The sequence below is a fragment of the Clarias gariepinus genome, chromosome 7 (genome assembly GCF_024256425.1).
Source record: "Clarias gariepinus isolate MV-2021 ecotype Netherlands chromosome 7, CGAR_prim_01v2, whole genome shotgun sequence".
Lineage (NCBI taxonomy): Eukaryota > Metazoa > Chordata > Actinopteri > Siluriformes > Clariidae > Clarias > Clarias gariepinus.
In genome coordinates, this window is record NC_071106.1 from 15458358 (window position 1) to 15479488 (window position 21131).

Below are 21131 nucleotides of genomic sequence, written 5' to 3' on the forward strand. Positions count from 1 at the left end.
TCCCTGAATTAGAAAATTCTGTTGAGTTAGCATGTTTAGTCCTTTCAGACCTTGGGGGAAATAAATTTTCTGTTAATGAATGGCCCTGCAATACAGTAGGTGCCACAAGTCCCCTGGGATAGGCTCCAGCCCCCGTGTCCCTGTACAGGACAAGCAATATAGAGAATGAGTGAGTTAAAATGAATGTTATTGAATGAGGATTCATAAATTTTCTTTTATCACAAAGTCAATGCTTCCTGTTCATGTGGAACATATTCGTTTTGTCATCATTTCCAGTAGTGAATACTGGGAGATTTACAGTATCTGTGCTGCTGTTAATTACATGTCTTGTAAAACCATTCTCCTGGAGAATTATCAAAAGGGCACAACAAAAAGTGACGCAGAAAGATCAATGTGACCATCTGTCATAGATCCTTCTGTATTGTTCATCCTTGCCGCTCTAAATTTGTGAAATCACCTTGCTTTTCAAAATGTGATTAAAGAAAAAAAAAACTAATAGAATAATCATATACTCCCAAGGGTATTAACGATGCCCTCGTCATCATTCAGTTTGACAGGCTGTACATTTTATATCACTTTGAAAGCTTTCAGTAGATGAAAAGACTGTAATGGATTGGTTTCATTTAATGACGGAGGCTTCTTATATTAAGGATGATTCATTCATTAAGACTAATGCAAATAACTATTAACGAGGAGTGTGTTTACTTGGCTGGTTTAAGCATGAGGTACAGTATATGACTTTGGGTCAATTCCCTGTTGTGAAATTACCCTTCATTACCTGCGTGTGTGAGATGGTATTGGTTAACAAATTCAAATGAATCTTTATAAAACATTAATAAGCGCTGTAACCTTTTTCTAAATAAATGCATGATGTTTTATTTGACTTTGTGTTTACATGAAATCGAGAATAAGCCTCTATCAGTAATAATTACTGCGAATTTACTGTAATATCTTAAAATTCCTCTTTACATCTGGTGAAATGTGATGTGGTCCCCCCCACCCCTTTCTTTTTTCCTAATAGCACACAGAACAAATAGAATATCCTAAAAGCTATACATATTGCTACATACATATATAAATTTGATTACCACGCTATTCAAAATAATGTATTTGAATGTCTTAGAAGATGGTAGTTTGTAATGATGCAAAGAAGATGATTTCAGTTCCATACTCCTACAGTATAAGGAGTCTCATCTCATCTCATTTTTCATACCACTTAATTCTGTATATAGGGTCACGGAGGTCACATCCATTGCAGGGCACACACAGACACACAGTCACACACTCATTCACACACTACGGTCAATTTGGGAACGCCAATTAGCCTAATCTGTAGGTCTGTGGACTGTGGGAGGAAACCAGAGTACCTGGAGAAAACACAGGGAGAACATGCAAACTCCATGCACACGGAAGTGGGAATTAAACCTGGACCCTGAAGGTGCAAGGCGACGATGCGAACCACTAAGCCACCGTGCTGCCCCTATAAGGAGTAGATCCACTAATCATATCTACCAGATATAACACAATACTTCATATAATATTAATACATTTTTCATAAATCTCTACTTTTAAAGACAACATGACTTCTAAGATGTGTTATGCTTAAAGCTACAATAGTCTTACACAGTCAACCCATAATAATTCAAAGTCTTCTCTCTTCTGTCTTTGATATAAAGATAAAGCGATCTAATTAATAAAACTTTTAAGTTCTCTTACAGGTTTTCAACTATGCCTTAATCCTCCTGTACTGCTTTATGAAATAATTAAACTTAAGAATGTATTATAAAGATTTAATGTGCTGTACCTTTAATTAAGTGCCTAAAACGCAAATCAGCCCACTGCTCTCTATAAGGACCTAAGAAGTAATCTAACAAAATGTTGAGCTTTGATCATTTTATAGATAATAACAAAATTTAGCAATACCATTTAAAACCTTAAAACATTAACTGCGATATTGAGTAGGTTGCCCTTTACCATCCAAACACCTTGAGACATGACTCCACAATACCTCTAAAGGTGTGCTATGGTAGTGGGACCTCCATGAATCAGACCTGTTACGGTAGTTTAGCACCATCCATGGATGCTCATTTGGACTGAAATCTGGTGAATTTGCAGGCTGGATCAACAAACTTGAATGTGTTGCCTGCTTAGCCACTGTGCTGTGGTGCACTTTGGTGTTCTGGATTTCTTTCTAGATTCCTTTCTATCATATTCAGCATTAACTTTTTTCAGGAATTTGGGAGATGAGCCATGGGGCGCCAATTTAGTAGTACAAAATTGACAATTAATGTTAATGTTATGGCTGATACAATAGAAACAAGGAGATTTTCTGAAAGATTCTGTGTCCTCTCCTCGCTCATTTTTTTCTTTCTCCGTGTCACTCTTCCTTCTCATCTCTCACTGGCCCTAGTCTTAGATATAACATAGAGCACTTCAAAGACTCTTATCCCTGACACTGAAACAGGCACAGGACAGATTTACACCAGCGGAGAGCAAGGTGCACATGTTGTACACATAATCCACGGTGTATAGCAATGTCCCGGCTGAAGGGCACAGATCCACTAAAATCACCCAATACATTATCAGAACACTAGCGTTTGTCCACTGCTCTATGAGAAACAAAAATATCATGTTTAAAAGCAAAATGCAAATTTTTTTTTTTGGGGGGGGGGGGCATTTTTACACCCATAATGAATGAGCCATTAGTAATCAACGTAATTTTGTACATAGGGTGCGCGCATATAATAATATGAACTTGTAATAATATACAAATGTAATAGTATTAATAATATAACAAATAAGTTCCATTCATCAAGTCATCTGGAGCTATTAAAATAAAATGCAGTATATTTATGCTATATTATAATTACCGAGATTTATTTATGCACAGCTTAAAGTCTTTTAAAAGGTAAAAGACCAAAACAAACCTTCTCCTAAGTAGCTTGGGAATATTTTAATATTAATGTTGATTAAATTTTGGACCAATAGCAGCTATCAGCTGTGCTGAGACAAGCAAACAGCCCTTTCACTGAGCTACTGTATATTAAATGAATGATCCACAAGAATGATTTCAAAATCTTACCCTGTCATCAGGGACGGATTAGTAAATCCCAGACCCCTAGGCAAAAACCAATTCAAGATGTTTGTTCCTGGCTCACTACACACAAACTAGTGTAGGGAACTCTGCCTGCCCTGACCCACACCTCACTACATTAAAAAGTGCACATACATTCTCTTTTATCCCCCGTTAGCTTCTGTGTAAAAAAAAAAGGGACAGATAACGATCTTACATGTCTGACTGCAAGCTTCTCTATCTTCTTCTGATCGTGGGTTAAGGTTATTATGCTTTATGCACTTTGCATTGCACAAGTCCTGTAATATCTTACATAGTATAAAATAATACAAAACTTAGTACATTTGACTGATGCAGGATGCATCTGAGCCAAAGGTTTTATTTAACCAGTTACAATAGTTTATTATAAACTGTAATATGTTGTAGGTGTTAAAAAATATATAAAATAGCAGATTGTAAATTATAGATTTAATATGCTTAGGTTCTATATTTTGTGCTATGTGTGACTGTGAAATGGCCTAATAATTTAATTTCAATGATATCCTTGTTGAGGGACCCTAATGGCCCCTGGGCATGAGCCCAGTGCACAGAGTCAATAATCTGTCCCATATCCATGATGGGTAAATAATGGTCTCCTCAACTTCACAGTCAAAGCCATAATCTTTCCTGGAATTCAGGAACTATTTGAGTGATTAAAGCTCTTAAAGATAGTCTATAGTGTAGGCAGGCAAATAAATGATAGATCAAGCAGATGGTCGAAACCTTTGATGCAGAGCAATGGGCTAATGTTTTCCTGGAGAAAACAGCAAGACTGACAGGAGGAGAACAGTGAAAAATGAAGAGGTGAGAACTGACAGATGGGGAGATGTCTGAGAAGCAGAAGCTGTGCTTCCGAGCTTAGATTTGTTTGTAATATCAATGTAAGATAGGTTTAACCATCCAGACCACTTACTTGCTTCAACCCAGAGTGCACAAATGTAAAATGCATGGCATGTTTGAAAATATAGTAAAAACAAATCTGTATTTTATTCACAGTTATTTCTTGTGAAGGCAATTTAAGTTATTTCTAGTGCACAGTATATTTTGTTCTTATGCGGATGATTCTATCGCTTACCGTATGCTCTGGACCTGAGGGTAGTCTGGGTCAGTGGCGTTAAGCATAGCTACAAAGCTTCCTACAGGAATATTCTCCCACTTGGTGACCACCAGAGGATCAGGGAAAAAGACCGGTCCTTCATTCACATCCTGAACTGTGATATATACAGTGGCGGTGGAGCTGGGGCCGTAAATGACATCAGGAACCAGAGGGTCCTCATTCTCCACCTTTATCAGCAGAGTGTGAAACACGTTGCTTTCATAGTCTAGAGGCTGGAAGAAAAAAAAATAAGAAGGGTTAACTTAATGCACCATTTACTAAACTGAGGACAAATTAGAAAAGTTTTAGAGAAGATTTGTGTTGGTAGACTTAAGATTAGTAGGTGAGCTGCCAAGAATGTCAATGTCTAGCTTATTTTGCATATGGTGGCTGTGATATAAAAATCTGTCTTGTGCTTGTCTTCTTGCCAGCAAATTGGCATATTCAGCTTTGTTTGCTGTGGGAGTTGCTATCCAAGATATGGAATTATAAAAGTAAGAATGTGTCCTTGAATCCTGTTAAACCTGCTGAAATATTAATCCCTTGCTTTATTTTGCATTTTCATTTTGTCCAATGTGTGTGCTAGTCTGGGAAAACACATCACCAACATTTTTATTATTATTTTTTTTTTTTTTATAAATTTAGTCCTGTCCAATTCTTTTTTCCCCAATTTTCTCCGCCAATCTAGTCGTGGCCAATTACACCCCGTCACTAGGGGGCTCCCACACACATCAAGGCTACTACAACCACTCAGTCGGGAGGACGAAAGCTATCCCGTGTTTCCTCCGAACCACGTGACGCGAGCCGACCGCATCTTTTCGAACTGCTCGCTCACGCACCATTAGGGGCGGAGTAACACACTTGGAGGAAAGCGCTAGCCGCTCCTTCCGTGTGCGCGAGCTCACAGACGCCCCTGATTGGCTGTAGCGCCGTGACTAATGTGGGAGCGCAAGTACCTCTCATCCCTCCCCCCTGAGAGAGCTCGGCCAATCAGCTCTCTCTGTGCCTCCGGCTGTGAGAGGAAAACAGCATCACCCGGGGTTCAAACCAGCGACCTCCGGATGATAGGGCGAGCGCTTTACCACTGCGCCACTCGGAGGCTTATCACCAACATTTAACATTTTCTACTATATGCAGTTCTAAAACTTAAGACATTCCTGAACTTAAATATGTGTCCCAACAGGACAAAAAAATAAATAAATAAATAAAAAATAAAAAAATTATGATTAGGATTTTAAGTTCTGGTGACGTAAATCTAATACCATAAAAAAATATCCTTATAACTCATTCAATGAAATACAATGGTGCAACGATTGTCTAAAAACCTCAGCAATGAAATTAATTAAAATTGGAATTTAATTAAAATCCTAATTAACTTAATGTTATAATTTAAATGATAAAAAAACTATGGCTATTAAAACTACTGCCTTTATTCACAGCTTGCAGGCTTTACTGCAGCTGTATTTAGAGATCTGTTTTTTACCTACCTCACACAAACTTTGCAGAAAGCCACAGCTTTATTTTTGTATTTATTAGTTAAATTTTTTTCTTTTGCCTTTTGGTAACCTGCCAATTTTTATCCATTAACCAGCTCAGTCGTTTATACAACAACTACTGACTGGGTGGAGAGACAAGGCTTGCACATGCTTCCTCTGAGACACATGAAGCCAGCTAGCCAAATCATTTGGAAGTGCTGCTTGTGTTGTGTCACAGGGCAGAATAACACTCTTATGCACTTTCGACCCTCTTCTCCATACATAAACTTACAGACATGGATGATTGGCCAGTGCTGCTTTAAATGAGACACATCTGTTCATGAAAGCACAGCCCTATGTGCTCCCTCGGCTCCTGGCTATTAATGGCAGTGGCACTGTCAAGATTTGAACTTGTGATCTCTTAGTAATAGGGCAAAACCTTTCTTTTAAAAATCCCAGGACCCAGAAAGTTAAAGACTATTAATGTTTGGGAAAAAAAAATGTTTTTAATGTAGATGTGCCAGTACATTGTTGGCAGAAAAACCCAACTTTCATCAAAACTACATTTTCATCTCTCTTTTAAAAGCCAAAAAAACACCCTTTCAGCAAATTTAGCAAATCCAGCAGTCATTAGAATTGCCAAAATCAAATTAAGCAATGGCAGGAAGCACACACTATTGTAATTTTGAAATACTGATTTTGCAAAACTGATTGTACCTTAACCACAGACAGCATGCCCTCGTTATTGTCTGGATTGGTGTGGATCGCAAAGTTGTGGTTGGGATCTCCATTGATGATAGAGTAGATGGCTCTCCAAGCTCCTGTGGCTGGATCGTCTCGATCATCCACTGTCAGGTTCACCACGATGCCTTTGGAGCCTTCATCCACTGATGCCTGAAACTACAACACACAACACACAGACAGATGATCAGCAAAAAGACCAATCAACCTCTACTCTTAGGATATACTTAATTAGTTCTGGAATTCTTCCAGAAATTAAAGACAAGTATTAAGAGGGTTCAAATAGATAAGTATAAGTAGCAATTAAGGCAGCTACAGCAATTAAAAAAGAGGTCTTCAGTTCTCAAGATGTTCTGCTTTTAGAGACCTCTTAGAGAGTATTCTGAGGCGGTAAATATACAAACTGAGAAAGCATAAAGTGTGGTTTGGTGTGCTTAACACTCAAGCCATTACTGAGCAGTACATGAGTATGGCATTTATATACTGTATATAAGAAAGGGTTTGTCTCTAGACTGGTCAAAAGTTACTTTTTCAATTATATCTTTTTGTTTCATTTATTGATGGACCTGAAATCTGTATGTCTGTATGTCTGTATATCTGTCCAGCCCATTTTGTCACAGCATCATGACAATGACATTTATTTAAAAAAAAGAAAGAAATATTAAGCAGAAGAGAAAAGTTATGAGCAGTTTTGAGCCATATTATGTCACAGCATCTAAATTCTTTTTTGGACAAATATAGCGCAAAAATGATGGCAATACATCTCCAAGGCGCTTAAATCATTAAAAAACACAAACAAAAGCGTGAATGATCATAGCTTACTCCAAAATAATGGTGCATACACTATGAAAACTGAACCTTGCACCATAAACTACATAAAATGTTTGAGTGAAAGGGATTGGAGTTATGAGCAGTTATGTGATGGGTGCTGATCAGCTTATTTTTAGCTTTAACCTTTTATTTTTTTTATCCTATTTCTATAAACTCCTTACACACTTACACAGTCTATACACAGTTCTGCCCTGAAAAAAGTGTTAAACATTGACATTTATTTGGAAAATATGAATGAAATTGCAATATATTTTTTTATGTATCATGGTCATGTAAAGTTATTAATTATCACATAGAGGGTTAACTAACCTAATGATCCCCAAAATAAATCACCCAAACAACCCTGATTATAAACACGCAGATTGACACACACAGGTTTAAATAGCTATTAATTCAAGTAAAGTTTCCACATCTATGACTCATTATTATTGTAATTGGTGTCTCGGCTCATGAGGTGATGCACTGACTGGGGTGGATACTGCACCATGGGGAAGACAAAAGAACTAGCAATGAACTTGCATAATAAGGTAGTTGAACTTTATAAAGCTGGAAAAGGATATAAAAAGATATCAGTTGAAAATGCCAGTCAGTACTGTTCAAGGTCTAATAAAGAGGTGGAAAATAAGAGATTCTGTTGATACTAAGCCACGGTCAGGAAGTCCAAGAAATATTTCACCCACTATTACCAGAAGAATTGTTCGGGACACAAAAGGAAAACGCACAAACAATTTCAAGAGAAATACAGGCAAAAAAAGTGGAAAAAAGTGGCGTTGTTGTTTCAAGATGCACAATAAGGAGGTACTTGAACACAAAAAACCTTCATGGTCGAGTTGCCAGGAGAAAGCTGTTACTGCACAAAAGGGCCAGACAGTGCCTAGACAAGCCTCACAACTTCTGAAGCAGAGTCATTTGGGGTGATGAGACCAAAATTTTACTTTATAGCCACAACCATAAATACCATGTTCACGGTGAATAGAACACCAGCATGGTGGTGGATCTCTGTTTTGGGGCAATGTGAGCTCCAGTGGTAGGAGAAGTTAATCAAAATTGATGGCAAGATAAATGTAGCATGTTATCAGGAAATACCAGCAGACAATTTGCATTCTACATCACAAAGGCTGCGAGTCTGGGGGACTCTTGGATGTGCCAAAATTACCCTCAAATGGCTACAGCAGAAATAGCTGAAGGTTTTAGAGTAGCCATCACAGTCTCCTGACCCCAATATCACTAAATTATTTTGGAGAGATCTTAAACGAGCAGGTCATGCAAGACAACCAAAAGATTTACAGGAACTGGAGGCATTTTCCCAAGAAGCATGGGCATCTAAACCACATGAGAGATGACCGCATGCCATCACTGATGATAAAGGGGGTAATACACAATATTAAGAACTAAAGGAATGCACACTTTGAAGAGGGATTTACCCTCATCTTAATTGTCATGTTTGTTTGATGATTGTTATTGCCTTACATATGCCTTACACAAATTAAATTTTCCCTTCTCACGCATGTTTTCTTTAAAAAAATGGTACACACCTTGTACAGTATATCATGCCTAAAGATACAATGTTAAAAAAAAATGGTTGTTTATATAACAACGTCAGCAGCAACCTTATTTCCCCTCTTTTCTGTTCTAATCCTAACCACTCAGCGTTTAGCAATAGTTTAGTACACTAATCACTGGCCTGAACATCTGTCATCATCTGCACCTGCTTCTCTCTGGTTCATGCCTCAAGTTAGATGTTTTTTTTTTTTTTTTTATGCTGGTCACTATGTGGTTTAACAAACAAAAACATATGTCTAAAACCGACCAGGCACAAAGACTGGACTGTAAATGAGAGCCTGGAGAATGAAAAATGAGAGCCTGGAGAACTATTCCTCAAGACTACATTAAAAATACAGAAAAGTCTGGCTCTTTGGAAGCTAAAGAAGAAATGAGGTCTGCCTCAAGACTTTTTGCACAGTACATACTGTCGCTCATGTTACCTGCACTTTGCAGATAAGACTGCCAGGAGTCATTCGTAGTTTGCAACGAGCCCAAAGGTTGTTGCTTGGGGCATGTATTGACCAGATAAAAAAAATAAAAAAAAATAATAGAAGCTATACAAGCACATAAAGCTTCTAATGCTAACTAGTTTAAAATAAATTCAAAAACACACAAATCATTTTGAACTGTGCTGTTATTGGTTTGTTTGTGTTCATTTATGACATTTATGTCCTAGGTTTTATATTAGGTTCCCTTGCAGCATAAGATGAATTTGTGTTTTTTAATATTTAAGGCTCACTAAAGAAATAGACTCTAAAATATAGCATCATTTTTTTAATAAAATGTTTTTAAAGTTAAGAAAATCCCAGGTCATGTGACATCATCACCTGGAGCTGACTGAAATCATGGTTCCGTTTTGTGCAAGTATTTAGAAAATGAATGGAGACCTGTTACTTGCTATTGTGAACATGAGTTAAATTTGCACTCGACTTAATATTGCAAACAGAATAAATAATAAATAAATTAATTGAAATGATCACCAAACTAAATAAAAACAATCTACTCAAGGCTGTCTCTCATTCTGTGTCCCCGTTAAGGGGGTCAGAGTTAAGCAATTATTTTCTCTTTTCCTTTTTTCCTTCTGAAAAATAAAAAGCCTCTTTCTTTTCAGAGACGTGCTGAGCTCTGTAGCTGTTCCTCAATCTACCTCAATGTCACAGGCCTGGTTGAGGAGCAGAAATGTTTTTGTAAGACCAGATGAGTTCTGTTCCCATCAGCCCCACCATCATTTCAGCTCAACAGTGTGTGAAGTGATCACTGCCCCCGGGTCCCAGGGGTGCTCGCTTGCTCACTTGGAGGGGTGCAGTGTGGATCGCATTAATGTAAGGAGAAAAGTGTTGGGTCACGGCGACAGCTGCATTACAGGATGATGTAGTTTGGAAAGGCCCTAAAAGGAAGTGGCTACTGTTTCTTTTTCTTTTAACCCCTTAGCACATACTATATTGTGAATATGAAGCCTCAGGCATTGAACATTTGAGATTATAGCATATGACAATCTAAAAAAAAAAAAAAAAACTCAATTTAAAAAAAAAAGTTCTCTTTATTTTTCCTCCACCCACCCTGGCTTTCTTGCCTTGCTCCACAAGCAACAATTTATTTTCTCATTTCCAATTTCTCTGTCCTTTTATTCTATCAAGTTTTCAATTAGATTCATATCAGCTATGCAGTGTTCTGAGAAGTTCGAGCGCATTGTGAACAGCCAGAGGGGTATTACCAACGCAAAGGCTACCAATTCGGTCCTTCAGCCTTTTTGTATTACACAGTGCCATGTACTCCTCTACAGGAAGGCGGCAATGGCAGAAAGCAATCGTATCTATTATGCTTGGGACCACTAGCTACTGGCTATCACTGTCGACCAGCATTACAAATAATAATGTTTAATTTGCTATTATTATGTGGGGGGATTTTAATTGTACAAAGAAACATCCTGAATGATAAATACTTGTTTTAGCACTGATGCGTAAAAATGTGCTCGTAAAAAAAAATAAATAAAGCCTCTAGGACAACAACAAAAAGCAGGTTGCAGGTAGGGAAAGGAGGATCCTGTATTAAATAGTCCTAGTCTAGCACTTACAGTACTACAACTCACATATAATAATTATTATATAATAATAATAATTATTCTAACAGAAGGATAATAGCACCAGAATAGTTCGCGTGGGGAAAAAAATCCAGTCAAGGCTGTCATTTTAATGTTAAAATTTACTTTCCTGTTATTATTTTCCTTATAACAGCTATTCCCTTATTAGTTCTGAAGCCTATCCTGTAGTTGAAAATCTACTAACTGTTACAAAGCACTGTGAATTAGCTTGCTTCCTAAATATTAAATAAAAATCTTTTTGCAGACATCAACATCAACAATTATACATGTTGATGAATATTTTTATTATCAGTCTAAGAAAGAGGTAGAGGAGCAATTTTTTTTTTTTTACTTAAGTAAGAGTAGCTGTACTTCTAAATAATATTTTTCAAGTAGAATTAAAAAAGTAGTCATCCAAAATATTAATCAAGTAAAAGTAAAAAAGTGTTTGTTGATAAGACTTAAGTACTGAGTAACAGTTTCAATTGTAATGTCCGGTTATTTTTTATTATAATAATTATATATGCACAGTATATTATATATAATTATATTATATATACAGTAATAATAATAATTATATATGTTACATTGCAACATTCAATAAGGCAGCTAAACTTACAGCAACATGTTTCCCCAGGTTTGACATCTAGTTTTTATACGCTGATACTGTATGATACTGTATGTTTTGACAGACAGAGAAGACACCGCAGTATGAAGCTGTTCTTTTGCACTTTATGTAATCGAAACATGCTTTGTATGTGGGGCCAGGGGTGTTCACCCCCTTCTGTTGTAGCACTGAAGACAGATGCCTCTGCTAATTTTATGTTTTCATTCCCTGTCTTCCACAGGCTGAAGATTTTTTTCCAGCTATGCTGCCAGTTTGCGGGTGGTCACGTGACTACATGTTGTTAATGTTACTGCAGCTGATTGGTCAAACAGATTACAGATTAAAACAAATTAAAGGAAAAATGAGGTTCTGTCTGATCAGATTTGAGTATTCAGCAGCATTAAGTATTATTATTGTGTAATAACATGTGTATTACCATATAACAGGTTATGAACTATTTTGCGCACTGAATCTGCACCAAAACAGAAGCTACAAACATGTGTCTAGTCAGTGCCTATCATCATAAGATAGAATTTCAAAGGTTAAAAGTGACTATTGGGATAAAAAAAAAATTATGACCCAGTTTCACTAAATCGCATGAAAAATTTACTTTACAATTTGATTTCTATGAGGTGGACAAATTGAACATTCCATGAAGTGAAGAAAAAAGGAGGGTTTAAAAGAACAAGCCACATATTTCTGCAGACTAGTGCACGGTCACATTCCATTTAATCATCCAGGGCACTGAAGCGGTCAGTTGGAAGTATTCAATCTTTGTAGGCTGTTGATACCGAGCCCCTGCCATATCACTGATAAGAGCCCAATTCCTCTGCCTGCACAAAGTAACCAGTGGTGTGAGATACGGATGGAAATGACCACGTTTATAGCTAGCTGTACGGTGAGAAAAAGGTACAGTATGACCCCCTGGACAGAAAAAAAAGCAACCTTTATAATACGCGACCACACATCATTGTGTCAAGCCAAAGTAGGCTGAACAAACATGATGAAGAACGAGAAATGAAAAATGTTTTCATTTTGTTTCATCATATAATAAATAATCTGACCACTTCAAATAAAAGCTATACGTTCACCTTTTTGAGTAATGTCATGAGGTTTTTGAGCATATATATATGTGTGTGTGTGTGTGTGTGTGTGTGTGTGTGTGTGTGTGTGTGTACTCTCTCTTGTGCCCTGAGTCCCCAGGGACAGGCTACTGGCAGGATAAGTGGTATATGAATGAATGATTCTAAATGTGTAGATTAAAAAAAAAAAAAAATTGTAAATGAGGAATGTTAGGCTTACATAAACTTCATGAAAAATCACTTTCTATCTCTCTCTCTATGGTGTGAGGGATACTCCAGGCTGAGTACTTTCCATCACCACTGAGAAACCCTTTCAGACCTACACCATGTCATGTCATAGCTTACTTGTACTCGATTCAGAAAGGATCATCTACCACCCTGATGCACCTCTGCTAAGAAAAAGTTGAAGACTAACCTAAGCCTCAGAACTGCGAGTGCTTAATGGAAAGTCTGTACATTAAACAGGTGACAGCATTCACAGAGATCTTGAAGCTGAGCAAAAGTTTACTCAGAGAGCGCCGCTCATGAGCTTGAACAGGGGAGAGGGAAACTAACAGATGACTTTTCAACACTGCCCTAGATAATATACAGACTACATACAGCGACCTTGTAAAAGTTGTGCAAAAATACTTCATGTAACTTTTAGTAAAACTTAAAGGCACCAGGGAAAAAAACATCATTAAATTTTCACTTGTGCCCTAAAACATTTCAATGGTTTATAAGTGCTTCTCATACACTGCACTATTTCTATTTATGATGACATCGGGCAGACTTGGGAAGATGTCTCCATAGTGGTTAATGAGTACGTAGGACAGATGGTCTTCATAAAAAAAAGTGTCTCGGAGTTATCACTTGCACTCTTTAATTGGGAGTTTATAACAGACTGCAGAGATTGTTACAAACAAATGAGTCATTAGAGGCACTTCAGGCTGAAAGATGAGAGTAAAATATGAGAAGATTAGTCATTTTTTCCTTTCTCAAAAAATAACACTTGTACCGTATTTTGTCACTGTGCTGGTACAATCGTTCTCTACAACAGGAAGATTGCTCTTATTGTATGTAAATGTGCCTCATGGTTTTATTTAGACATACCCAAGAATCCCAGGGTAAAAGAGTCACAGTACAGTATGCATGCAATAAAAGTCATTTTTGAGAATTTCTATAGCACATTAAATATGGTTTTAACATAACCCAGGGTTGCCAGATTGTCAAGATAACTCACAGGCTTTGTTTTAATCAGCTCAGTCTGATAAAATAATGCAAACAACTGGGATTGGTAATATTCTGGGGAAAAATGTAATAAAATAAAGAGAGACAAAGAGAATGTGTGTGTGTGTGTGTCACTGTGTGTGCGGTGCAAAATGTATGGTGTTTACCCCAGCTTAACTCATTAGAGTAATTTTTAAAACTAAACGACATAAGCATGGCAGCACCCATATACCATCCCTTCCAACACACACACACACACACACACACACACACACACACACACACACACACACACACACACAAATGCACTCTCTCTCTATCTCACATATTTGCTCATACACAAACTCTACTTGAGGTGAGATGCTTTATTTTTTTTTTTGTTCCATGTATTTTTTAAATGCAAACTTGCAAAATGTTAGTCCTCAGTACATCTAATTACGTAGAATTGTTCTAAACGTTATCTTTAAAGGTTAATAGTTTTGACCCTGTACAACTTCTCCGTCAATTTTTATGGATTAAACACATTCAGACACAAAGCCTCCACTTAAATTTATGTAAAAAGTATGCAATGAGTGCATGTCTGAAAAGGGCTTAAAATTAATATTTTCATAACATGACATAATGATCCATTCAGACCATGCACAATTCAACTCTATTTAATCATGTAATGTATGCAAAGCAGATACAATATAACAATACAATATTTCTGTTTTCTCAATAGTGTCTCAGTGTCTGAGTTTGTGCGACCACTCAGTTGTTTCAAGGGATGCAATTGTAGCTAAAATATGCTTGGGATCTTGGGCTGGAGGATGGCGAGCAGTTAGTTGGCTGTACTTGTTGCGGTCCTGGAGAAGTAAGAAATCCAGGTCTCTCTCTGAAGCTGTTTTAGCAGCTGTTGGTAGGATGGCTAAGAAATCCCCCATGATGGGCAAGTCATATGACCGTAAATCACACATGTAACCGATCTAGGACCACATACTACACATACTAAGCCACATACAAGGGACTCCATCATAAAAAAAACATCATATTTGTGCATTTAGAGAGCCATGAAAATCAGATTTGTGTCACATTTGGGGAAGAAAAATCAGTATCATATTAAATTTTACATGATTGATCTTTAAAATCAGTTATAGTGATCGGAAACCTATGCAATTATTTACTACTTTTCTATATGCTGGAAAACTGTTACTGTAGCAGATCTCTTAAACTACAGTATATGGGTCTTTTAATACTTTTAGGAGATTCAAAACAGGGTACAACCTTTTAACATGTAATTTTTTATCACATATCTTTTATTTGTTCATACACCTCTGCTACAATTTAGATGTTAGCTTTTGCAAAATCATATTCAGATGATATTTTACAAGAAGCCAAACTGTAACCACTTGTTTGGGATACGGAAATTCGTTGTTTGGCACCAGTTCAATTCAGACAATTATGGACATTAGTAGTTATTTTACATGGAAATACACTCTAAAAACTAACTCAGAGGACCTTTTATCACTACTTGATTTAATACATGGATGCAAGTTAAACATTCTAATTAATTGATTTAGATGAACTTTCTAAGTTGCAAATTTTTTTTTTTATAAGTTGTGATCAAATAATAATGCTGGTAATTATATTAACTTAATTTCGCATGTAATTTAAACTCAAATTTAATTGTTAATGGATTGAAAACAAAATTAAAGTTGTCTTAACTTAAAAAAGTTGGCATAATAAGTTAATTTTTAACTTAGTTATCTCCTAGATTGTGTGTTATCAGACTTATAGGCTAACCAAACTCAATATAAACAAAATTTCATGTAACACTTTAATTTACATCTAATAGTTCTACTAAAGTAATAAATTTGCACTTGTTTCATTAAGATATCTGCTCAGCAAGAGAGCTGTTCGGAAAAAAAACATTATTCAAGTTTTGCTAATTTGACCATTTGACTGTAAGCTACATACTGTAATGTTAACTAATTTCAGTCACAGCCACAGTTTTTAAAAGTCTTTTGTTCATTCACATATATGGCTGTGTGCTTCCACTGTAGGCAAATTGTAGTAGCAAAGAAGTAAAAGCAGAGTGTTTCTTTTATTTTAGTTTGCCTGTATTTTAGTTACTTTTGTAATACAATTCAAGGTTAAAATTTGTCTGGGTTTTTTGTGGTATTTTTCATAACATTAAAGGGTATGTAAAATGTTGGCATTGTGATTCTGACAGTATCACTGAGGTGTATGTGTCCACCTGAAATTAATATTTTGCATCAATAGTTATTCAATAGACATTATCAATCTAATTAGATTAGTGTGTTGTTAAGTTTGACAATATTGTTTCAAAAAATGGGCTGCGAGTGCAAACTGTAAATTTATCTCTCTCATTAGAAATGACTGGTGTCATTCAGAGCTTAGTCTCTTGGAATGTTCTATGACATGCTACTTGGCTTTTGACTGTTATATTTATAGAGATTTGCCTAACTTTGTTGTGATAGCATAATTTATTATGCTTAGTTATTCTTAATGAGGACCAGTTAAATTTTGAGAGTTTTTTATTTGCATTTTGTGCAAGATTTTAATATAATTTGTTCACATACTCAACTGCAGTTGAAAATAAAAGCTAATTGCACAAAAATAATGGTTAAACTAATGTCTTTTTTGAAAATCTACTACATTAACAAAAAACAAAAAACCCTACATAAAAAGAAACCTGAAAAAAAGCTATTTGGAGTCACTTAATTTTTTAAATGGTTGCTATTTGAAATTTTGTATAAACTATTATAGTAATTAATTAAACAACATATAAAATTGCTTTAAAACAATATGGTAAAGCCATTTGGAGCAACATAATTTATATGAGTTATCAACTAAAAACCTGCCTTTTGTCTAACAGTTAATAAGTAAGGGGTAATTAAAATAATCTTTGACTGAAAAGGAAAAGCTAATTCCCCCAACGCAAAGTAGCTTGTTGGTTCAATATAATTTCAAATGAAGTTGTCATAACTCAAAAAGACTAATGCAAAACGTTGCGTTAATTTTTTTTGTTAAGTCTAAACATTTCTTTTTAGAGTGTAAGAAGACAAAGGCAAAACCAACTATATAGGCCTATATATATATATATATATATATATATATATATATATATATATATATATATACACAGTTGTTTTGATAAATAATTTAAATGGCATAAAAATTTAACACGGGAATTTGCATATAGACTATAAGAACTGGGTTAATAATAACCTGTCATGGTGCGTATTCATTATACGAGGAAATCCACTGCTAATACATCCTGCCTATAAATGCACAGACATTATGCTGATATAATCTTTCCACAGATTTAATATGGGGGTTACATAATATTAGTCACAATGTTTCCCTTCTTAGAATGCCTTTTATGCCACATTAGCCATGTTCTTTTTTTTAATGTGTTTCATTTTGTGTAATCACTACTAAAACTTATTAAAACCATACGCCAGTTTTAATGCGGAAGTCAATTACCTGATCCACAGCTGATTACAAATATAATGGGTGCCATTTTGGTGTGAATATTTCCTGATTGTTTTAGTTTTATTACAGATCCGCTCTGCCGTGCCCAGACATGTTTCTATACAGCCGCTTTGTCATATAATCAGCACGCAGGCTATAGCTAATCACTTAGAATAAGAGTTTGTGTGGCTGAATTTTAAATCAAGGTCCATCAAAATTAAGCATTTAGAATGTACAACCCACATTTTCTTCATTATCTAATGGGTAAAGGAAATTGTGGTTATACTCACTATCTGCATGGTCAGGATTGCATTATAGCACAACTACTCCTTCTACAACTACACTTTTAAGACTAACCTTGGCTGAATCACAGTCATGCGGGTTCAATAATTTTATAAGCAAAAAAATTAATACAAAGTAGTTGTAATTTTGGACACAATAGGGTCACATTTTAGTTTAATTCTTATTTATGGTAGCAAAGTTATATCCCAAAGAAGCTAACTACATAGCATGTTGGCTAACTGGCTAGTCAGCTCACATTGATTTGTATGTTGCCAATTAGGCCAATTACAGCAAAATTTATGTCCCTTTTTATTTGTTCTCCTCATTTGACAAATGATTCGATTTTAAGCCCAAAGATGAATTAATGAAAATATCATACTTTTTGAATGCTGTGGCACTGGTGGCTCAGTGATACAGTAGGTTTCTTGCCTGTCATGCGGAAAGCCTGAGTGTGATTCCCAGCAAGCACCCAAACCCCAGTCACTGGATGCAGTGCCGGTCCCAAGCCCAGATAAAATGGGAGGGTTTGTGTCAGGAAGGGCATCCGGGTTAAAACCTGTGCCAAGCTAGTGTGCGGACCAGTTGGTCTGCTGTGGCGACCCCTTGCTAGGAGCAGCCGAAAGAACAACCCCCACTATACGCTGCGTGACCAATCAAATTAGTGAAGTGGAATCAGTGGTGGGCAAAGTACATAAACCCTGTACATTAAAAAGTAAAAGTAGATACCCTAGGTCGAATTAAGTCTTCCATTTACATTTTAGGTACAAAAGTACTTACCCAAAAATTTTCTAACATATCAAATGTACTGAACTAATATATTAATTAGTAATTAGTCTTTTTTATAGATAGAAAATCTCTCTTTTTGCTTTCCAAATCTGAACACACTGCAACCAACTTCACTTTTTCTTTTAAACACCTGTAACATTATTAAGCATGTCACAAGGGAAACTATTTGCACAAGTACAATTGTGCACTTTGGTTATGAAACACAGCGGCATCAAGAAATATATTGAAGTAGAAGTACAGCTATTTGTTTTAGAATGTAGTGTAGTAAAAGTTAAATGTATCTTCTAATAAAACTACTCAACTAAAGCACAGATACGTAAAATATATAGTTAAGTACAGTAAATTTACTTTGTTACCTTTTAACTAAAAAAAACACTTCATGCTTTCTTTAACACAGATTTTTTTTTGTCATCCATTTCATTTTCAGTCACGGAACAAGAACCTGTCCTGGAGTCAGCAGGCCAGCAGGCACAGACAGTCTGCGTTCATGTAATCTGTTACAAAAGGTGAGACAAAGTTGGCTTGTAGGGTTTTACTTACAATTTGTATTCATCAACATCCTTCCCAAATGTCTGGTCTTTGTATCCGAGTATTAAGATATGTATATATATATATATATATATATATATATATATATATATATATATATATATATATATATATATATATATTTTGCACTAGCCATGCCCAGGCACAGAACACAACTTGGATTATAACCTGTTATTTAACTCATTTCCATGGTACAACTTATTCTATAGGAAGGTCAAATGATATAGCAAGCATTTACAGGCCTTTAAAGTACTTGAAAGCACTTGAACCACTGACTGGCTAATGAAAGCCTGCTGGATAAAGAAGTGTCTTTAAAGCACCTAAAAGAAAAGAGCTCAAGCTCTCAGGATAGAGGGCAAGGCTTGAATGGCACAAGATCATCTCAACCCATTAAAGTATAAGGCCAACGTCTACCAGTCACTTCATTACAAGTAACTGAGTACATATCTACTATTTATTGGAACACGAACAATCAAATGAACATTATTCACCTGACTGTCATATATAAACTATTTATTTATTTATTTATTTATTTATTTATTTATTTCACACATCACTGGAGTGGCAAACGTTAGCATATAAAAAAAAAAAACATTTGACTAATAAACAATTCCTAAACGAGCGTATCCAATCAATGCGTCCTCACTCACGGTTGCCAGGATTTCACTCAGTCCATGGGTTGTAGCCATCATTGTTAATGTCATTAGCATTTTGATGGAGCAAGAGTCATGTTGTCACTGTGAGGGAGAGGGCGAGCTCAGATTAACTGTCACTCTTACAGAATGACAGGCATGATAAGCAGGATCAGTGCCTGCTCCCACATATGGAACTGGCTCATCAGAAATAAATCAGCGTACATCACGAGGTGCCAGGGGTGGGAGCCGACATAGTCAGTGCAGCAAAGAGCAGAGCCCAAGGCCTCCCCGCTACATTAAAGCCGACCATGTGTCCCAACCATGGGACGAAGTGATAATGGAGGAAAGATAGATAGGGTTGACATTATCCTAATAATATTATTGTCGCTCAGGGACTCTAGTACCCTGCCCCTAGTTGGAATTATCACTGTAGAGAATAATTTTCTTGTCACACACTGTACATATTTGTTTTCTGGGGAGAGAAATGTCGAGCAGCGATGCACAGACAGGGCACAGTGGAAAAATACTCTGTGAAAATGTCAGGTGAAAACAAAGGCAGCTCCGAGAGCCTTGTTCTGATGATTAGCTCAAACATTGTAGTTATGACTAGACTACAGAGATAAATTTGAGAAAAATTCTGAGCATTTGTTAAAAGCACAGTGCCCTCTTTTACAACCTCTTATTGACTGGCAGAAAGTCAGTTTGACTTTAGTAGGAGTACTGCTACCATGGTGTTAATTCACTTGAGTATAAGTATTGAAGAAAATTGCCAGGGATACATAAAAACATTATAAAGTACTTTAATCTCAACCTCTATCACGCTTGCTTTTCAGACTGCACTTTTACCTGATTGTCCTCAGGTTTAAAGGCAAATGCTTATGTTTAAAAGCAGCAGTCTAGACTGTATTGAAAACCCCATCTCTTAGCTTCTATTTAGGAAAAAAAAAAAACGAAATGTGGCTGAATACAGGGCCTTTATATAATCTGAATGGCAAGAGAATGACTTAAGCAATTGCACAAACTGAGTCTAAATAAACTATGGTTAGCATTCCTTGTGAAGATATTGATGTACTAACAAGTTACCACTTTAAACAAGTTAAGCAACATTTTAACTTGATTTACATTTTAAATTGATGTTACTGTTTTGCAGAGGTGGAAAGTAACAAATTACAATTACTTGCATTACTGTGATTGAGTAGATTTTTTGTGTACTGCTACTTTTTAAAGTAGTTTTTTTAAATCTGTCATTTTACTTTTACTTAAGTATGTTTTGTTTGAAGTATTGTACTTCGCTACATTTTAAAGCATATTCGCTACTGAGTAAAAAATAAATTAATAAAAATGAAAAAGAATAAAAATAATGCAACGAGGGAGGAAAAAAATTGCACCCTGGAAACCACTGCACTGATTGATTGATGAGCGTGGAGAACAGAGGCGCTGAATTTACAAGAACGATAAAGACGGACAAAACAGATGCCAGTGATGCAGACCCAGCTGAAAGCAAAATGATTCAATCAAATTCTTATGAAGCAAATCCCTGGCCATATTTAAGTGACTTCTTTGATTTCAAGCACCAGAAAGGCAACAGACTTATTATGCAAAGGTGTTCCATCCCCCATCCAAC

The 21131-nt window shown here is 36.1% G+C and overlaps 1 protein-coding gene across 1 annotated transcript in view; it reads right to left on the reverse strand.

The window, feature by feature from the left end:
• The window catches only part of cdh13 (cadherin 13, H-cadherin (heart)), a 421723-nt gene that overhangs the window by 52424 nt on the left and 348168 nt on the right, over positions 1-21131 (reverse strand). The window contains exons 10-11 of the mRNA XM_053500544.1: positions 6401-6583; positions 4188-4441 (exon numbers count right to left, since the gene is read on the reverse strand). Of these exons, the coding sequence (XP_053356519.1) occupies positions 4188-4441; positions 6401-6583 (437 nt within the window). The remainder of the gene's footprint in view (positions 1-4187; positions 4442-6400; positions 6584-21131) is intronic.